A 21,590-nucleotide genomic window follows, 5' to 3' on the forward strand; every position below is an offset into this window, starting at 1 on the left:
CATAATGACAAAGCGAAACAGGTTTTTAGAAATGTTTTCTAATGTATAAAACATAAAAAACATATATACCTTATTTACTTATGTATTCAGACCCCTTGCAATGAGACTCGAAATTGAGCTCCGTTGCATCCTGTTTCCATTGATCATCCTTGAGATGTTTCTACAACTTGATTGGAGTCCACCTGTGGTAAATTGAATTGATTGGACATGATTTGAAAAGGCACACCTTTCTATATAAGGTCCCACAGTTGACAGTGCACGTCAGACCAAAAACCAAGCCATGAGATCGAAGGTTGTCTGTCGAGCTCCGAGACTGTGTTGAGGCACAGATCTGAGGAACGATACCAGAAAATGTCTGCAGCATTGAAAGTCCCCAAGAACACAGTGGCCTCCATAATTCTTAAATGGAAGTAGTTTGGAACCACCAAGACTCTTCCTAGAGCTGGCTGCCCGGCCAAACTGAGCAATTAGGGGAGAAGGCATTGGTCACGGACGTAACCAAGAACCCGATGTTCACTCTGACAGAGCTCTAGAGTTCCTCTGTGGAGATAGGAGAACCTTCCAGAAAGACAACCATCTCTACAGCACTCCACCGATCAGGCCAGTATGGTAGAGTGGCCAGACAGAAGCCACTCCTCAGTAAAAGGCGCATGACAGCCTGCTTGGAGTTTGCCAAAAGGCATCTAAAGGACTCTCAGACCATGAGAAACAAGATTCTCTGGTCTGATGAAACAAAGATTGAACTCTTTGGCCTGAATGCCAAGCGTCACATCTGGAGGAAACCTGGCACCATCCCTACGGGGAAGCATGGTGGGAGCAGCATCATGTTTTTCAGCAGCAGGGACTGGGAGACTAGTCAGGGTCGAGGGAAAGATAAACAGAGCAGAGAGATCCATGATGAAGACCTGTTCCAGAGCGCTCAGGACCACAGACTGGGACGAAGGTTCACCTTCCAACAGGACAACAACCCTAAGACTGTAACGTAACAAAATGTGGAAAAAGTCAAGGCGTATGAATACTTTCCGAATGCACTGTATGTACATATCTACCTCAATTACCCCGTACCACTGCACATCAACACAGTACTTGTACTCCATGTACAGAAGGGCAAAAAATAGTTTAGTCAGCCACCAATTGTGCAAGTTCTCCCACTTAAAAAGATGAGAGAGGCCTTGTAGAATTTTTTATGAATTTATTTGCAAATTATGATGGAAAATAAGTATTTGGTCAATAACAAAAGTTTATCTCAATACTTTGTTATATACCCTTTGTTGGCAATGACAGAGGTCAAACGTTTTCTGTAAGCCTTCACAAGGTTTTTACACACTGTTGCTGGTATTTTGGCCCATTCCTCCATGCAGATCTCCTCTAGAGCAGTGATGTTTTGGGGCTGTTGCTGGGCAACACGGACTTTCAACTCCCTCCAAAGATTTTCTATGGGGTTGAGATCTGGAGACTGGCTAGGCCACTCCAGGACCTTGAAATGCTTCTTACGACGCCACTCCTTCGTTGCCCGGGCGGTGTGTTTGGGATCATTGTCATGCTGAAAGACCCAGCCACGTTTCATCTTCAATGCCCTTGCTGATGGAAGGAGGTTTTCACTCAAAATCTCACGATACATGGCCCCATTCATTCTTTCCTTTACACGGATCAGTCGTCCTGGTCCCTTTGCAGAAAAACAGCCCCAAAGCATGATGTTTCCACCCCCATGCTTCACAGTAGGTATGGTGTTCTTTGGATGCAACTCAGCATTCTTTGTCATCCAAACACGACGAGTTGAGTATTTACCAAAAAGTTATATTTTGGTTTCATCTGACCATATGACATTCTCCCAATCTTCTTCTGGATCATCCAAATGCTCTCTAGCAAACTTCAGACGGGCCTGGACATGTGGCTTAAGCAGGGGCACACGTCTGGCACTGCAGGATTTGAGTCCCTGGTGGCGTAGTGTGTTACTGATGGTAGGCTTTGTTACTTTGGTCCCAGCTCTCTGCAGGTCATTCACTAGGTCCCCCCGTGTGGTTCTGGGATTTTTGCTCACCATTCTTGTGATCATTTTGACCCCACGGGGTGAGATCTTGCGTGGAGCCCCAGATCGAGGGAGATTATCAGTGGTCTTGTATGTCTTCCATTTCCTAATAATTGCTCCCACAGTTGATTTCTTCAAACCAAGCTGCTTACCTATTGCAGATTCAGTCTTCCCAGCCTGGTGCAGGTCTACAATTTTGTTTCTGGTGTCCTTTGACATCTCTTTGGTCTTGGCCATAGTGGAGTTTGGAGTGTGACTGTTTGAGGTTGTGGACAGGTGTCTTTTATACTGATAACAACTTCAAACAGGTGCCATTAATACAGGTAACAAGTGGAGGACAGAGGAGCCTCTTAAAGAAGAAGTTACAGGTCTGTGAGAGCCAGAAATCTTGCTTGTTTGTAGGTGACCAAATACTTATTTTCCACCATCATTTGCAAATAAATTAATTAAAAATCCTACAATGTGATTTTCTGGATTTCTTTTTCTCATTTTGTCTGTCATAGTTGAAGTGTACCAATGATGAAAATTACAGGCCTCTCTCATCTTTTTAAGTGGGAGAGCTTGCACAATTGGTGGCTGACTAAATACTTTTTTGCCCCACTGTATATATTTTTTCTATTACTATTATGATTTATTTGATTGGATTCTGCATTGCTGGGAAGGGCCTGTAAGTAAGCATTTCACTGTTATTCTACAGCATTGAATTTGATCAGGTCAGAATGCACCTGTTTATCCAGGGACCTGCACTACCCACAGACAGATGAAAATGTTCACTATACCTGTACATTTTTTTTTCATTTTCACTAAAATATTTCACAGACAAAGTTTTTGCATCTGAAAGAAATGGTGATACAGTATAAGAGAGAAAGAGATTTAAAACGAGGGGAAAGAGGAGAGAGAAGAGACAGAAAGAGAGAGTGTGAGAGAGAGGATTTGGGAAGTACAAAGACTCCTCTAGGACTAAAGTTGGCCTGAGGGCCAGCCTGCCTGGAGAGCTGATAGGACAGCCCTGTGTTCCATTCCTGGCGCCAGCACCCGCGCCAACAGACCCCACTCCACAAACTCTGCTCTTAATCTGCGCAAGACTGGATTAGCTCCCCTGTCACCGATAGCTCCTGTTCTGCCCAAATCGAATGCCCGCAAGATGTACCTTTAAGTTCGGCAGAGGTCACTGGGGCAGAGAGGAAAAAATAAGCACTCCAAATGTCTGGAAGTTATCCCGAGGGGCACAGAATAACATCTCACACCTTGGCAGATCTGCCTGGCTGATACACGCCTCAGCTGGGAATGACTTAAGATCAGGGATGATGATGACACCAGATTTGGGTCGATTTTTCAAGGCCAGTCCTGTGGGTGTGATTACAGAGATTAAATGTATGGTTGAATTCACTGACCTATAAGTCAAGTAAATTGAGTATACTGTGTGGTTTGTGTTGGATGATTGAGGAACCAAATACATGTACATAGAAAATAATTCAAACTTGTGCAACGACTAAAATGATTAGGAATATTCCATATCAAATATCGAATATTTGAAAATGATTTCTGAGAACTGGTCCAAAAAATACTTTGAATCCCATATTACTCCAAATCTAATTGAAACCTTATTTTACTGATCAATTCAAGAATGCAGGGTGAATTTATTTTGCGATGAACAAAATGAAGTCAAACTTACAAATCAAATAAACAGCATAAATTCCTTCATTTGGAAAACAACTAGGAAAGAGAATAAAGTACTTAAAGATCAAGGATTTTTTCTAAAGAGTCAATAGCAGTGCAACCCCAAGTCCAGCCCTCCCTCTTCCTCATCCCTCCTTCTCACATGGGCAGCCCAGCGGGCAGTAAGGCCCCTCATCTGAGCAGACAAAATGGCTATTTAAAAATAACAGAGATTGCATAAATTGAATTAAAGCGTTTTGGTCATGGTGGAGGTGGTGGGTGCAGTGTGGGGCCAGGACGCAGACGGCAGCGTTGGTGGCAGACAGCAGATGACGGGTCCTGGCCTGCGTGTCAGCGCGTTAATTGGCCGCGGCACGTTAATCAAAAGTGAAAAGTGTCTTCCGCCGCCAAGGAGGCAGAGACAGGAGGAAGAGAGAGGGGGAGGATGGGGAGGATGGGGAGTAGAGAGAGTGGAGGAAGAGAGGGGGAGGATGGGGAGTAGAGAGAGTGGAGGAAGAGAGGGGAAGGATGGGGGGTAGAGAGAGTGGAGGAAGAGAGGGGGAGGATGGGGAGTAGAGAGAGTGGAGGGAGAGAGAGAGAGAAATAGGAATTTGAAGAGTGTGGGGTGTATGGCAGGGAAGGTGGGGTGCTAATTGTGTTCAATTAAGTGCCTGATTGGCACTGACAGAATCTGGGCATTGACATGCCGGGCACAGATGAGGATGATTAGCGGGCATTGGAACAAGCTGTCACTTCTCACAACATTAGCCATACTACCACAGTGTCCCCCAGACTCTCTACTCCGCTCTCTAACTATTCTCCCCACAAACACTGATCTGCACCATTTGATCAAACAGCTAAACTGGAGACTAAAGCAAACAGAATATCAAACGAAATTCCACAAGATATTAAAGCTAGAATCCTTAATTGAAACCGTTACAAAGCATGCTCCCACCCCCTGTTTTGCAAAGGGATGGGGCTGGAGAAATGTAACCGCTCTCAAATTCATAGAAAGAGCTATAGTTGCAAGGACTGACCATCTATGATATCAAATGTATAATTGTAACCATGTTTTGGGGCTATATGGTGTTTGTTTACATTTACCTTGTTTACAAACATTGGAGTAAAACAAGCTTATATTTTGGTCAACAAATGGATGTAGCAAGCAATATTTCATAAAATGTAATTGGAGAATAATAGCTTTGTAATAGATTTGATTAAATACATTTTCTTCTCTGACCCATTCCCCGCCCCCGCCCGTCTTCTCTATCCTTGTGTTCAATGGAGCACAGCTGCCTGCTACTAGCCAGAGAAAGGACTCCCTCCCTCCTAAACGGCCCACTGTGCATGCAGGGCCCCTCACTAACCAGAGGTTACGTCTATTGGGCTGCAATTGGAGAACGTGTGGGGAGCAATCCTCTATTCTCTGCTAGTGATATGCTTGAGTTACTATGGGATGGATTCAGCCACCAGGAACAAGAGCAACCCACTCCAATACAAAATCACAGACACGCACGCACGCACGCACGCACGCACACACACACACACACACACACACACACTGCAATTCACCTCGCACCGCCGCTTCTGCCAAATTAAACGGCAGATTTTCTGATTCCAGCAGAGAGGTTTCAGTGAGGCAGGGCTGTGTGTGTGAGGGAGCAGCTCGGAGAGGAAAGCGAGGCGGATCGGGGAGCGCGGGGGGGGGTTGTTTGCTGAAACCAGCAGGAGCCAGGCCTAGTGAAAAATGTCAGGTCAAATTGTTCTTGACAGTGTTAATATCTGCACCTCATAGTCATAATTACATGTAAATAAATAGTGAAATAGCTCTCAGCTGGATACTGAGAGGAACGGGCTGCTACACCAGACAACCAGCTGGGGACCAAACCACCTCGCATATTGTAATTTAACTGGCCCACGAGAAGGAGGGAGGGAGAGAGAGAGAGAGAGAGAGAGAGAGAGAGAGAGAGAGAGAGAGAGAGAGAGAGAGAGAGAGAGATATGGCCAGAGACAGAGTATTAATCACGTCCATGCACCTGTCAGAGAGGCATCTGGAACTAACAGGAAACACATGCAGCCAGACAACATCCCCAGCGTCCAGACGGCTAGCTAGGCAGGTTGACTGCAGCCCGGCCCTGCTGCGACCCTGCCACCCCCTGACCCCTCCCACAGAGGTCACAACAGTGTGCATGCCTCATACACCAGACTTCACTTCACCTGCCTCAGCATTAACACTTCCCACTCCAACAAGTGGAAGGTGAGAGACTGTGAAAATATGAATAATAATAATAGTAACACTTGGTTATAATATTATGAAATGGAGTAGAGGAAATAATGGCACAAATGTATGGAATAAAACTTCTTCAGTATGTTCCACAGTGTACACCGGTGTGTAATTGGTATTCAAGATAGAATCGATGTGCCTACACTTAAATAAAGGCAATACCATTCTCCATCTTATGTGCATTTTGTCTGCGTGGGACACACATGTGAATCCGTCTCAGTCATTTCCTACTTAAATCATCCACTTCTAGAACTTGCTGAAATGTATATTGGCGGTCTCCGCTAGATAAATGTCAATCGCATTCCCTTATATTGACTATTTATCAGGATGCAACCGCTCACTTTCTGCAGGAAATATCTCTTACCAGCACACAACACTCTTGCATTTAAATAGCATTTTTATTGTCCGCCAAAGCCTTTCATCTGCCTCTCCAGGGGGAGAAGGAGAGAGACGGAGAGAAAGAGAGAGAGCGAGAGAGAGAGAGAGAGAGAGAGAGAGAGAGAGAGAGAGAGAGAGAGAGAGAGAGAGGGAGTAGACGTACTATTGGCAAGAGTTGTCAAAAAAAGAGAAGGGGAAAGGTTGGTAGATAATAAATAAATGAAACCACATCCAAAGATATTTTTTTGAAACGAGAAGCAAAGAGCGTATTGGTTTCACTTAGCTGCTCTAGGGGGGTTAGAGGTTGAGGTATAGAGAACGCAGGCATGGAACCAACCACAGATAGAGAACCCATTAACTGGTTTAGAGAGTACAAGCCTGTTCGGGAAAAACATTTGACCTTTGCGTCATATAAAATACCCACGCTAAAAGCACCTAAAACCCCATTCCATCTGATACATAGCTAAACACAGACAAAGCCCCATATCGCCAATGTTTGTACTTGTATATTTGTGATACCAGCAATCCTTTCCTCTGAGTTCAGACGTGTTAAACAAGCAGCAAGCCCTAATAATATATGCTAAAACATATAGCCAGTGGATATGATTTGCCCATGATTCTCTTGGTAGCTGCCAACAGCAGGTCTCTTATTTTTTTTAAGCCTCTTATATCTTTTTTTATACTTGCCAAATTGAAACAGTATTTGTTTTAATGGAAGTTCTAATTAACTATGTATTCCCCCTCTTGCTCTGCGAGAGGCTGAGCTATGAATGCAGGCTATGTACTCATCCCCTTTGATTTCTTGTCAGTGGAGCTTGCCAGCTGACATGGTGCCTGGTGAGAGGCTTAATGCCCAACTTTTAATAATGTGGGGGACTACATGAGTCTCCCTCTCTCATTGGTATTCAGGTGCAGGATGTCTTGTTAGAAGTCAGAGAGGGGGGAGGAATGGAGTCAGAGCCTCTAGATTGTTCCCTCCATTTTCCCTCTATCTCTCTCTCTCTCCCTCTTTTTGGCAACGACTAATGTTGGCGTCTTAAATAGAATTCATCCCATTTTTAAAGAAGCGTCAGTGTGCTCGCTAATGGAAGAGAAGAGCGGCAGCTTGGAGTCTCCCCTGGCTTATCTCTGTTAGACAGTTGGGGAAGTCGTTAGCATTGCGAGCGTAGCGTGGTGTCAGCGTGCGTTGTGTCAGCGTGCGTGTTATCAGCGTAGGTTGTGTCAGCATGCGTGGTGTCAGCGTGCGTGGTGTCAGCGTGCATGGTGTCAGCGTGCGTGGTGTCAGCGTGCGTGGTGTCAGCGTGCGTGGTGTCAGCGTAGGTTGTGTCAGCGTGCGTGGTGTCAGCGTGCGTGGTGTCAGCATGCGTGGTGTCAGCGTAGGTTGTGTCAGCGTGTGTTGTGTCAGCGTGCGCGGTGTCAGCATGCGTGGTGTCAGCGTGCGTGGTGTCAGCGTGCATGGTGTCAGCGTGCGTGGTGTCAGCATGCGTGGTGTCAGCGTGCGTGGTGTCAGCGTAGGTTGGGTCAGCGTGCGTGGTGTCAGCATGCGTGGTGTCAGCGTGCGTGGTGTCAGCGTGCGTGGTGTCAGCGTGCATGGTGAGGTGCAAAGCAGGCAGCCAGGCAGGCCTGGGGACACAGATCAAAGGGAGGCAGGGGTGAGAGCTGCTCTGCCTGCCTCTGATCCCCTGTGTGTGTGTGTGTGTGTGTGTGTGTGTGTGTGTGTGTGTGTGTGTGTGTGTGTGTGTGTGTGTGTGTGTGTGTGTGTGTTTCCTCTAATTCCAAAACACACACACACACACACACACACACACAGGGTAAAACGGAACACTAACGGAACACTTACAGGGTAAAACGGAACACTAACTAACTACCATGGTTTAATCCTAACACACATAACCCTTTACATTTGTGGAATATTTTATAGTTATACTTTTTGCCATTTGAGAAAATAAATAAACACATTGAAAAGAATCTATGCTGAATCCATAAGGATTGGTAGCCTTACTATGTACATACTGCATCGCTTCACTTTGACCTAATCAGTCCTCTTGTGGACCTGTTTGATCCATTCCAGGTTTGATCCAAAGGGTCAAATATGTTGATTACTCATTTATTTCACAGTAATAACTGGCAGGTATAGACGCGTTTTTCAGTTGTAGTATGATCAACAGCCCACTACACCCTGAGTGTGGTTGATCAACTGACAGTATTTTCCTGTATGTTATTTAGCTCGGAGTGTCCCGCTGTATGTTATCCTCAACTTCAACATCCCTGGGATTTGCAATGTTTGTACTTCGTTACAGAGGGCTTCTTCCTTTAGAAGAAGGTTAGAACACAAACTATTGGTACTGTTGAAGCCTCATGAGGAGCAGTTGTTTTCTCTACTCTCCCAGCAGGTGTCCCTGTCATGCAATACAGAGGAATTCAGTCCAAACGGCTGCCAACGAACACATCTCCCAAGAACAGCTAGTGCTTCAAAGGCTTATATGGAGTTTCCTATGACCTGATATTGTGTCTGGAGAAGATGTAGACCACCTAAGCTATGATTACAGTTCCTTTTACAGTGCTAGTTCACCATGCCATAACCAGGTACAGTAGGCTTTGTAAATAAAGTACCTTTGCTTAAAATGGATAACAGATAGACAGTTGGAAGAATTAGAACAAATTCAAGGCTACATATCATTAGAACAAACGTGAAATTGTATTTATTTTGCTGTAACTTATCGGCCGTGTCCGAATGACAATACTTGCGTTCTAAATAGTAGGCTCTAAGGTATACCAAAATGTTAAGTTTTACAGTATGTGAAAGTCTGAAACCTGAGTATGCCTTAATTGCCAGGATGCCGTACTCATTTCGGCTTTTCATTTAGTAGAATTTTGCTGCACACTATTGAGGAAGAGAATCATCTTTTCACGACCATGTGTGTTTGACAACAGCTGATAATCAGAATAGGGGACAAGATCTACAAAAATGAACGAAAGGCGGGGAATGCACAACTGCTCATTACATGACGCCTTCTCAGCAAGGAGGAGTAATATGTTGTTTAGTGCGTACGTTTTTCTAAATAGTCTGTAGTACTATTAGTACACAGTATGTTGTTTCAGTAAGTAGTAGGCAAGACAGCCTTTATGCCTTTACGGACCAGGAAATGCGCAGAGCTAAGTTGTTGTCAATGAGTTATTCAGTCACGCCTTCATTATTTAACCAATTACTTTCTGCTTATTAAGGTACTGTAAAAGGAATCGTAACTGAAGCTTTGGCCACAGCATGGCATACTTGTTTATATAGTAACAACTTATTGGAACGCCCAGCACAGGAGATGAGAAGCAGGTACAGGGAGTGATCCATTTAATACAGACGGACATGCAACAGAACAGGAACAGCATCTGGACATAAAGACGACACAACAAACAATACTACTACAGGGAACAACACAGAGGAGCAGACATATACACAGGGGTAATCAACACAGTGAGGGAGTTTAGGTGAGTCCAATGAGCGCAGCTGCGCGTAATGATGTTAACGGGTGAGTATAATGACGGGTAGCCTGGTGGAGGGGTAGTGGGAGCAGGCGTGACACTTATAGTTTGTATGTCATTGTGAGTATATGGTGAAGACTTCCAAAATATGTTTCACAAATTAAAAGTTTGGGAACTATTTGTTGTGAATGAAAATCCTCTCAGGTCTTCAAAGCAAGAGAGTTCCAGGTGATTGACACAAAATTCCCTCCATCAAAAAAGCAATACTAATGTTTTCAGTCGCTGCTGATATTTCTGTTCCCTGCCTCCACCTCATACTCCTGGCCTCTATCCAACACCTGCTGATATTTCTGTTCCCTGCCTCCACCTCATACTCCTGGCCTCTATCCAACACCTGCTGATATTTCTGTTCCCTGCCTCCACCTCATACTCCTGGCCTCTATCCAACACCTGCTGATATTTCTGTTCCCTGCCTCCACCTCATACTCCTGGCCTCTATCCAACACCTGCTGATATTTCTGTTCACTGCCTCCACCTCGTACTCCTGGCCTCTATCCAACACCTGCTGATATTTCTGTTCCCTGCCTCCACCTCATACTCCTGGCCTCTATCCAACACCTGCTGATATTTCTGTTCCCTGCCTCCACCTCGTACTCCTGGCCTCTATCCAACACCTGCTGATATTTCTGTTCCCTGCCTCCACCTCGTACTCCTGGCCTCTATCCAACACCTGCTGATATTTCTGTTCCCTGCCTCCACCTCGTACTCCTGGCCTCTATCCAACACCTGCTGATCCAACACCTGCTGATATTTCTGTTCCCTGCCTCCACCTCGTACTCCTGGCCTCTATCCAACACCTGCTGATATTTCTGTTCCCTGCCTCCACTTCATACTCCTGGCCTCTATCCAACACCTGCTGATATTTCTGTTCCCTGCCTCCACCTCGTACTCCTGGCCTCTATCCAACACCTGCTGATATTTCTGTTCCCTGCCTCCACCTCATACTCCTGGCCTCTATCCAACACCTGCTGATATTTCTGTTCCCTGCCTCCACCTCATACTCCTGGCCTCTATCCAACACCTGCTGATATTTCTGTTCCCTGCCTCCACCTCATACTCCTGGACTCTATCCAACACCTGCTGATATTTCTGTTCCCTGCCTCCACCTCATACTCCTGGCCTCTATCCAACACATGCTGATATTTCTGTTCCCTGCCTCCACCTCATACTCCTGGCCTCTATCCAACACATGCTGATATTTCTGTTCCCTGCCTCCACCTCATACTCCTGGACTCTATCCAACACCTGCTGATATTTCTGTTCCCTGCCTCCACCTCATACTCCTGGCATCTATCCAACACATGCTGATATTTCTGTTCCCTGCCTCCACCTCATACTCCTGGCCTCTATCCAACACCTGCTGATATTTCTGTTCCCTGCCTCCACCTCATACTCCTGGCCTCTATCCAACACCTGCTGATATTTCTGTTCCCTGCCTCCACCTCATACTCCTGGCCTCTATCCAACACCTGCTGATATTTCTGTTCCCTGCCTCCACCTCATACTCCTGGCCTCTATCCAACACCTGCTGATATTTCTGTTCCCTGCCTCCACCTCATACTCCTGGCCTCTATCCAACACCTGCTGATATTTCTGTTCCCTGCCTCCACCTCATACTCCTGGCCTCTATCCAACACATGCTGATATTTCTGTTCCCTGCCTCCACCTCATACTCCTGGCCTCTATCCAACACCTGCTGATATTTCTGTTCCCTGCCTCCACCTCATACTCCTGGCCTCTATCCAACACCTGCTGATATTTCTGTTCCCTGCCTCCACCTCATACTCCTGGCCTCTATCCAACACATGCTGATATTTCTGTTCCCTGCCTCCACCTCATACTCCTGGCCTCTATCCAACACCTGCTGATATTTCTGTTCCCTGCCTCCACCTCATACTCCTGGCCTCTATCCAACACCTGCTGTTACACCAAATGAAACAGGACCAACACAACAAATCTGCTCTCATAACTCTGGCCCAGCCACAGCTTAACCCCCCACCCCACCCCTGACATAGCTAGTGCCTCTCTCCCAGACCAGCCAAACATATCCCACATGACAACAACCCCTGTGCCGGTGTGGATGGCTTTTCCAGCGGCCATAATGGGAAAACGTTACGGGATTGGGATGGGTGCACCTGCCGGCAGGATTCCATTACAGACTTGGTAGTTGGCCAACACAGACCATTTACTGGGAATCACAGAATGTTGTCCTCTTTACCAGTAACGGGTAGCCCATCAGTACCAGACACCAGAGAAAATAGCTCACATATACCAACACACAGACATATCTCCTCTGGACAGATGCTGTCTGAAAACCCATAATATAACATTATAATTTCCATCATGATGGTGAGTCTATTTGTATTGGCTTGTTATTTCATGACATAGAAGGAGGAATACAGGAGAGAACTAAATCAACGTCAACAACAACATTCAAGATGAGATGCATTTGAGAGAACTGAAGGTGACGTCTGTTTAACTACAGACAAGCTGAGTTGTGTGATTGTGTGTGTGTGTGTGTGTGTGTGTGTGTGTGTGTGTGTGTGTGTGTGTGTGTGTGTGTGTGTGTGTGTGTGTGTGTGTGTGTGTGTGTGCGTGCGTGCGTGTGCGTGCGTGCGTGTGTGTGTGAGCATTGAGGCAGTGTGAACTCTGAATCCTCTGTCAGAGAACATCCATCACCACATAGTGAGAGAGTGAAAGGAATGTCACATGGCTATACTGTGAGGGGTTAAATATTCTACCTCTGTGTTGGTTTTAAAGCATACCTGTAAAATGCCCAAATATGTAGTACAATAAACCACCTTTTGCTTACAATTATTTATTTTTTTAAACCGACTTAATATAATTATTGAATATTGAAAATGATTTTCTACAGTTATTCAAGGTTGTAATCCCCAGTGCTAAACAGGAAGTGTGTATTATCCAAACACATAATGGAATGCTTGGGAAGAGAGGGAGAGAGAGGGAGCTGCTGTGTCGTCAGCCCGTATTCAGTACTGTAGAGCCATTAATGAAAAAAGCATTCCTGGTGTTTCCTGCAGGTTTGCAGTGAGAGCATTAGCACTTAAAGCCCCTGTGCCACGATTAACAATCAAACACCCTGTGAGCCTCCATGTTATCCTCCAACGCTCCAGCAGGAGAGAAAATCTCATTTTTTGTCACCAAAATCCTTCATTCTTTCTTCCACGAAGAAAGAGGGGTAATACCAAGAATATTTGAAGAAAGAAAAAAACTCCCAATAAAACACGTGTGAATGAGGGGGAATTGCGGACAAATGCAGTAATGAAATTCATTTTCAACTCTTTACACACCATTTCAATCGTATTTTCTGCTTGTTAACCACATCTTGTTGGTGAGGGTGGGCAAGACTGGCCAGTATTGATGGGTAATTGTGTATAATTAACTCCTTACACATGATTTGCCTCTATACAAATCATTTTACATTCTGTGCTACCTACTTAAGGCTCAACCCCTTACATAGAGTCACATTTAAACGCTCCTTAATGAGGTGCCCAAAGAAGATAACATGTGGAATCTCCAGCTTTACAGAAACACATCACACACACACACACACACACACACACACACACACACACACACACACGCTAACACACACAAGTGGACACAGGGGCAAAGCAATTGTATTTTCTACGACAGAAGAGAATTGCTCGGTGAGAAGGCAATCTAATGCCTATTAATTCAAACTCCAATTGGTCAGCGACGCGTCTATTACTCTAATGCTCCACCGTACTTTCACTGTGTGGAGGGCCGAGCAGAGAGGAGAGGAGAGGGAAGGTGAAGCAGGAGGGCTGGGGGTTTAGGAGGCCATGGAGGGGAGCAGGGGAGCCCGACACAGCCTCCCACACATTTACTGTCCCTCCTCTACAAGCCTACCGTAGCCAGCCGTTTCCTCTGCAGACAGATGCTGCACGCAGCCCAGACTGAGAGCTGAAGACGGCTGTCGTACAAGATTAATGGAATACCATATAATACTAAGGTCTAAAAACTTTGAACAATTCCTTGAAGAAGATTAAGTGCCTTCATTTCTAAGCTTTAGCTAATTATTTCATTCACATGTGTTTCTCATGTTCGAAGTAGGATTTTGATGTCCCAGGAAAGTGGAAACCGCTGTTTTGGAGCCGATGTGCCTCTATCAAGATTAATTTTAATTTGTTGATGTAAATCCAATTGTTTTACAATTGTAGCAATTTAAATGAGCCAATGAAAACCCAGAGCTTTAGAAGCTAGAATAAAAGATGATGGATCGACACACAGTAGTCTATTACTGAGTTGCTTTTTCTAATTGAGTGGTGGTTCAGCAAATTATATACACAATTTTAACCTTGGGTCATTGAATCATTAAAATGGTCAGATGTCTATATCAGAAGCATTTTTTGTAAAAATGTAACTTTATGTAGCTTACGGTACACATCCATATCAAAAGAGGCGGGACAGGGAGGAAATAGGGGAGACTTGTGCCCTTGGCCTTGAACTGACCTGTGGGGAGAGGCCGTTGCTGACCGGGTTCATGTGGTTGCTGGCAGCTGATTGGCTCATGAAGGTGTCTGAGTAGCTGGAGAAGCTGTGGCGATTGGACGAGAGGCCGTAGGGGGAGCTGCCGTCAGAGAGGCCGCCCTGGTGCATGGAGGACGGAGGCAGGGGTTGGGGCCGATGCAACGTACTGCTGCCATCTGAACCAATAACAATGACACGGAGCATGGGTAAGGAAGTGAGACAAGAGAACCACAACTAAATATACTGTTCTCAAACCTCAGCCTTGTAAACAACTTATTGCACCTTGATGGTCTCAAACCCCCAGACTCAGATCAAAAACTAAAAGTAAGGAGATAAAATGATGTTTTAGCAGTGGCTTATGCCGGCTCAGACATAATGTGTCCCCTTTTCATACTGTATGTAGCTTAGAAATATCCTGCTCTTGATTTGATTTGAAACTCCGTTTCCCTGTCATTGTGTAACACAGGCTAGTTGCTGTATAGATCCTATATTTAGCACATAACTGTTTTATGATATAACATTCTGTTAACATGTTCTAAACGTGTAGCAGACATAGCATAGATATTTGTAACCCAAGTGATATCTAGAGTAGATCAAACACGTCCATTTACACAAATATTTGAGCCCTAAACAGAGCCTCTGGGATAAGCAGATGTGGAGGCTTGTGTCTGAGTGTGTGCGCATGTGTGTCTGCGTGTCGGTGTGTGTGTGTGTGTGTGGGCATGTGGGTGTGTCTTACCCTGTGACAGTGTAGTGCCGGGGTATGAGGACTCAGGTAGCTGGTAGGTAGGTAGGCTGGGCATCCCTGTGGGCGGGAAGCCTCCAGGTAACAGGTGGTTGAAGGCGGCCAGCTGATTGGCTCCTGCCTGCTTGCGCCATCTGGCCCTTCTGTTGCTGAACCACACCTGGAGGGAAAATAACTGATGAGGAGGACGAAGAGGACAAACTACAAACAGAGAGAGAGAGAGAGCGAGAGCAATACAGACAGAGAGAGAGAGAGAGAGAGAGAGAGAGCGAGAGAGAGAGAGCAATACAGACAGAGAGAGAGAGAGAGAGAGAGAGAGAGAGAGCAATACAGACAGAGAGCGAGAGAGAGAGAGAGAGCGAGCAAGACCGAGAGAGAGAGAGCAAGACAGACAGAGAGAGAGAGAGAGAGAGAGAGAGAGAGAGAGAGAGAGAGAGAGCGAGAGAGAGAGAGAGAGAGAGCGAGCAAGACCGAGAGAGAGAGAGCAAGACAGAGAGAGAGAATGTCTACCTTCCACTCAGTTTAGCTACTCTATGATAAGCCGTCTGTAAGAGTGAAGCACCCTCTAACTCTCAGCAAGCACAAGGTTATGTATACCAGAATAGCCATCATTTTCTCTTCATGTTCTGTGCAAAGGAATAGGTGAATATGTTAACACAATGTATATATTATGAAATGGATCTATGATTCCAGAATGCTCCAGATTAATTGTGTGTGTAGTCCTACCACCTGTGATTCATCTGCCTGTTGCTGTTAGAGATGGTGTTGGTGGAGCCAGCTTGTCCCTGGAGAAACCAAAGCCTGCATGGAGGTCCAGTGGTCTGAACCTGTTGTTCTTCTTAAGTGGCTGAAGCTGTGATCTGTGTCAACAGTCTGCCCTAAGAAGTCATTAAGGGGTCAGAGGTAGGGGCCACAAGCTGCATATCAGACATCTCAAGTATGTTTGTGAACCTATTAGACACTTGGATGCCATAAAGAATGCCACCACAGTTGTGCATACTCTCTTGTCAATAGTATGTATACTCTCTCTCTGTCTCTGTCTCTCTGTCTCTCTGTCTCTCTGTCTCTCTGTCTCTCTGTCTCTCTCTGTGTCTGTCTCTCTGTCTCTCTCTCTCTCTCTCTCTCTCTCTCTCTCTCTCTCTCTCTCTCTCTCTCTCTCTCTCTCTCTCTCTCTCTCTCTCTCTCTCTCTCTCTCTCTCTCTCTCTCTCTCTCTGTCTCTCTCTCTCTCTCTCTCTCTCTCTCTCTCTCTCTCTCTCTCTCTCTCTCTCTCTCTCTCTCTCTCTCTCTCTCTCTCTCTCTCTCTCTCTCTCTCTCTGTCTCTCTGTCTCTCTCTCTCTCTCTCTCTCTCTCTCTCTCTCTCTCTCTCTCTCTCTCTCTCTCTCTCTCTCTCTCTCTCTCTCTCTCTCTCTCTCTCTCTCTCTCTCTCTCTCTCTCTCTCTCTCTCTCTCTCTCTCTCTCTCTCTCTCTCTCTCTGTCTCTCTGTCTCTCTCTCTCTCTGTCTGTCTCTCTCTCTCTCTGTCTCTCTGTCTCTCTCTGTCTCTCTCTCTCTGTCTCTCTCTCTCTGTCTCTCTCTCTCTCTGTCTCTCTCTCTCTCTGTCTCTCTCTCTCTCTGTCTCTCTCTCTCTCTCTGTCTCTCTCTCTCTGTCTCTCTCTCTCTCTCTCTCTGTCTCTCTCTCTCTCTCTCTCTGTCTCTCTCTCTGTCTCTCTCTCTCTCTCTGTCTCTCTCTCTCTCTCTGTCTCTCTCTCTCTCTCTCTCTCTCTCTCTCTCTCTCTCTCTCTCTCTCTCTCTCTCTCTCTCTCTCTCTCTCTCTCTCTCTCTCTCTCTGTCTCTCTCTCTCTCTCTCTGTCTCTCTCTCTCTCTCATACTTAGTGAAATATTTCAATGATATTATACTAAGTGGATGGATTTAGCAGTTTATCTGTAATTTAAAAAAACATGAATACATATTATTTTTCGCAGTCTAACCACACATTGTTTACATCTTGGTAGCTAAATAAAATGTAGAATTATATCAAAATGCAACTACAAATGCACAATGTCAACTCCCTGAATGGAAGTGACTAAAGAGAGTCCTTTATAACTGCAGTGATTTACACATTTTAAAAAGGCTTCTGCTTCAACAAAACATGAATATAATCAGGCCTTTTGAAAAGAGCAGCCATACAGCCAGCAACCTGTTCCATTTAACCAAGACAAGGCCTGGGCCCAATGTGGGCTAAAGGTTGAAGGACACTGATCTATGCCTCGCACTGGCAATTCATCAGAGTTTAATACACTGTCAGCGCAGTTCATCTACTGTTGTGTTTCAAATGGCCTGGCCTATTGTGAAGCCAGATGAAAGGAGGGGACAAAAGGGCTTCCATACGCCAGTCAGAACACTGGGAACAAAGAGGGGGCGTCCCTTTTAAACAGCTCTTAAAGAGTCTAACTTTCAAGGGACTAACACAGGGACAGACTCACTGCTATTGAGGCCTCTCCTCCTGAACGCAAACAAATGCTACACATAAATTCACATACACAGAGATCTCAATCACATAAAGAAAAATCTCAGTTTTGATTGTCTGCCTCATCAAGAGCATCTCATGATAAAAAGGGACTGAGATAATAATACCTCACTGTCCAAGCACTCGTGAGAAATAAGTCACTCAACTTCTAACCCCAACCAACAGGAAGCCTCTTCTGGAAGCAGATCATTTCCTCACACTTTCCATTGAACAAACAAACTATTCTAGACCAAATAAAGAACTGCGATGGCTCAGGGCTCCCTGCTGCCCTCACTGATGTGGCTGCTATTGGGATGTAGTGGAGCGTGGTGCTGGTTCTGAGCTGGAGCTGGACAAACAGCTGCCTGCCATGGGGACACACCCCTTCCTTCCACACACGCCCAATCACCCGGCACTGCAGTGCCACCTCACCTCTGACCTCTGAACCTCACCCCACACCCCGCCCCTCTTTTATGTTCCATTACACTTCCTTATTTTTGTCAGTCAAGCCACAGGCAGGAGGTGTTCTATCATGGCAAACACAAAACACACAGAAATGCCTTGGCCACTTTTTATTTTTCCTTTGACTTCACTTTAACACTCGCTCTCTTTCTCTCTCTCTCTCTCTGTCTCTCTTTCTCTCTCTCTCTCTGTCTGTCTCTCTCTCTCTCTGTCTCTCTCTGTCTCTCGTTCTCTCTCTCTCTGTCTCTCTCTCTCTCTCTCTCTCTCTCTCTCTCTTTCTCTCTTTCTCTCTGTCTCTCTTTCTCTCTCTCTCTGTCTCTCTTTCTCTCTGTCTCTCTGTCTCTCTGTCTCTCTGTCTCTCTGTCTCTCTGTCTCTCTATCTCTCTGTCTCTCTTTCTCTCTCACCCATACACTTTAATGAGAGGGGTGTCTGTGAAGCGCATCTGTCTAAGTGAATTTACTCCGAGGCTTTGAACGAGCCCGCTGCGACGCCTAGCTACTCAAGTCAACTAAAATGCCAACGGCTGCACCGCTATCGAGTTAACGCTGGCAAACATTGGGTCCAATGTGACCAGGTCAATACTGTATTGTTGGGCGAGAGGGGGCCATGCGTCACTGCTGATTCAGAGGAGATGGAATGTTTTCTCCAGCAGCCATGGGATCTACAACAGCAACAGGCGTGCACGCACATATGCACGCGCACGAGTGCACACACACAGACAAACATGGACACACAACACAAACAGGAGGAGCATTTGAAGTTGTACTCTGGAACCCGATCACAAAGTCACCTTGGACCACAGATTATCCACTGCTCTCCCCAATCCGGTTGAATTCCTCTCCACTACAGAGAGAGAGCTTCATCCCTGCTCCATTTCACCTCAAAGTCTGCTACTACAGCATCCACCTCTGTCCTGTTTTGCCAGTGTAAGAGGTTTGCTGGTTGCCTGGCTTCCTCTACACTTGGACTAACATGGACTATGTTCAGTATCCCTGAGAGATACTGGAGGAAGTTGGAGGGTGGGGGGATGGTAGAAAACCTGGGGCACAACCACATCTCTTAGGACTAGAGCTTAGTGGAGCCTGGGAGACAAAAAGAGACCCGCTTGAGCTACTGGGCTGAGCTGAGGGACTGTAGGGGGGTTGGGGGAAATGAAGGTTGGAACGAGTTGAAGGTCCTGGAAACATGTGCCCGAGTCTGGTGAAGTGAAGGTCTGGAGAGATATGTGTTAACAACAGTTGCTTTTATGTCGTTTTGATTTGGCAGTGGCACATATACAGTGTATCCTTTCATCCCACTGGGCAAAAACTGGTTAACCAACATTGTTTCCAATTCATTTCAACACAAATAATCAATGTGATGACATTGAATCAATGTGGAAAAATAATTGGGTAAAAAAAGGGCTTTTAGCATTTTGTTCACCCAACCTAAATCCAATGACATGGTACATTATCTTGTTGATTTCACATTGAATTCATGTTAGTTGACAACTCAACCAAATTTAAATGAAAATTAGAAATTGATCGAGTGTCTTTGCCCAGTGGGATGTTATCTCTTATCTGAGAGGGTGGCCTGGGTCTGTATTCCACCATTTCTCTAGACCTCACTCACTAACACAACACAATGGACTCTACAGAGCTGAGAATCCCATTCGCTTATCACTGATCTACGATAACACTAACACAACACTGCAATGCATGACATTACATTGCACTCAAACCCCTTGTCTCAAATAGGATCTAATTGTCTTTATTTAAAGTTATTGTAACTATTCTAAATTTCTTAAGACAGCGGTGCCACGTGTACACATTCCACAAAGTGAACTATTTGCTACAAAATCAAGGATGAACCCTTCTTCTCATGTATTCTCAACGGTGCACTCCACAAACACAATGACCACAGTAGTGCAAAGAGGCAAAACAACATAGAAATCCTCATTGGTTTTAAACCATGCGCTACCCACCCTCACTGGCTCTGGCTGTTTCTCTCTCTGCCTGCCTGCCAGACTGGCACTATGCTAATTAGAGAGGCTGTGAGGGTGAATTTGAGAGGAGAGTGGGATTAGCTCGATAAGTATCAGGAATACAGAGGGACGGAAGGAAAGTCATTTAAATTCTAATAATAACAAACTGTTCCAACATTCACACGGATGCATTGCAACAATTTCTCCTCCACAATCTACATAAACGCAATTCATTCCTTTATGGAACCGACATAAAGCCAGACTGGTGGGAGCATGGATGCATGTTGTGTTGGGTGGGCTCTCCTACTGAATCCTAATATGCCATTCTCTCCTGCCATTGGTAATGACCTAGCATAGAAACAACCTGGTAAATCACTATTTAATGATATATCTCTGTGACATCATTGTGTTTAACCTAAAGTACATAATACGAATATATCTGTCTTTCCTTCCTGTTTGGCCCTGTCCGGGGGTGTCCTCGGATGGAGCCACAGTGTCTCCTGACCCCTCCTGTCTCAGCCTCCAGTATTTATGCTGCAGTAGTTTGTGTCGGGGGGCTAGGGTCAGTTTGTTATATCTGGAGTACTTCTCCTGTCCTATTCGGTGTCCTGTGTGAATTTAAGTGTGCTCTCTCTAATTCTCTCTTTCTCTCTTTCTTTCTCTCTCTCGGAGGACCTGAGTCCTAGGACCATGCCCCAGGACTACCTGACATGATGACTCCTTGCTGTCCCCAGTCCACCTGGCCGTGCTGCTGCTCCAGTTTCAACTGTTCTGCCTTATTATTATTCGACCATGCTGGTCATTTATGAACATTTGAACATCTTGGCCATGTTCTGTTATAATCTCCACCTGGCACAGCCAGAAGAGGACTGGCCACCCCACATAGACTGGTTCCTCTCTAGGTTTCTTCCTAGGTTTTGGCCTTTCTAGGAAGTTTTTCCTAGCCACCGTGCTTCTACACCTGCATTGCTTGCTGTTTGGGGTTTTAGGCTGGGTTTCTGTACAGCACTTTGAGATATCAGCTGATGTACGAAGGGCTATATAAATACATTTGATTTGATTTGATCTTTGATGAATGTGTGACAATATGTCCCTTTCAGTTTTGGGGGATTGACAAGATGGGTCAAGATGGAACTCTGCAAGATTTGGTTGTTCAACATGAAAATAAGACATTCAATAGAAAGTCTATAATCTATTCTGTGACACTATGAGGTAGTGCTGGGATCTCTCCTCAGCCTCTCCATAGAGGCCTCAGAGATCAGAGACAGGGCACCACAGAGACAAACAGAGCAGGATCCTCTACTCTCTGTGTCGCGGCTAGCATCAGAAGCCTAGCGCACTCTCCAGATAGAGAGAAAAACGTCTTCCCAAATTGATTTCTACACTTCATAAAAGGCTATGCTTATACCTTATTAGATCCCTCTAACTATAATAGCTACATGCAGAATGTTTATTGGTAATGAAAGGGGATCTATGTGACAGATTCGCTAAGCGAGCCAGCCAGCGCCGCCACTGCTCAGATGAGTCTCCTC

The 21,590-nt window shown here is 45.4% G+C and overlaps 1 protein-coding gene across 4 annotated transcripts in view; it reads right to left on the reverse strand.

The window, feature by feature from the left end:
* Window positions 1-21,590, reverse strand: part of LOC139414316 (paired box protein Pax-7-like) — a 71,928-nt gene that overhangs the window by 8,713 nt on the left and 41,625 nt on the right. For all 4 annotated transcript variants that reach the window (XM_071162233.1, XM_071162232.1, XM_071162235.1 and 1 more), the window contains exons 6-7: window positions 15,142-15,307; window positions 14,385-14,578 (exon numbers count right to left, since the gene is read on the reverse strand). In XM_071162233.1, the coding sequence (XP_071018334.1) occupies window positions 14,385-14,578; window positions 15,142-15,307 (360 nt within the window). The remainder of the gene's footprint in view (window positions 1-14,384; window positions 14,579-15,141; window positions 15,308-21,590) is intronic.

Source organism: Oncorhynchus clarkii, chromosome 7 (assembly GCF_045791955.1).
Source record: "Oncorhynchus clarkii lewisi isolate Uvic-CL-2024 chromosome 7, UVic_Ocla_1.0, whole genome shotgun sequence".
Classification (NCBI taxonomy): Eukaryota; Metazoa; Chordata; class Actinopteri; order Salmoniformes; family Salmonidae; genus Oncorhynchus; species Oncorhynchus clarkii.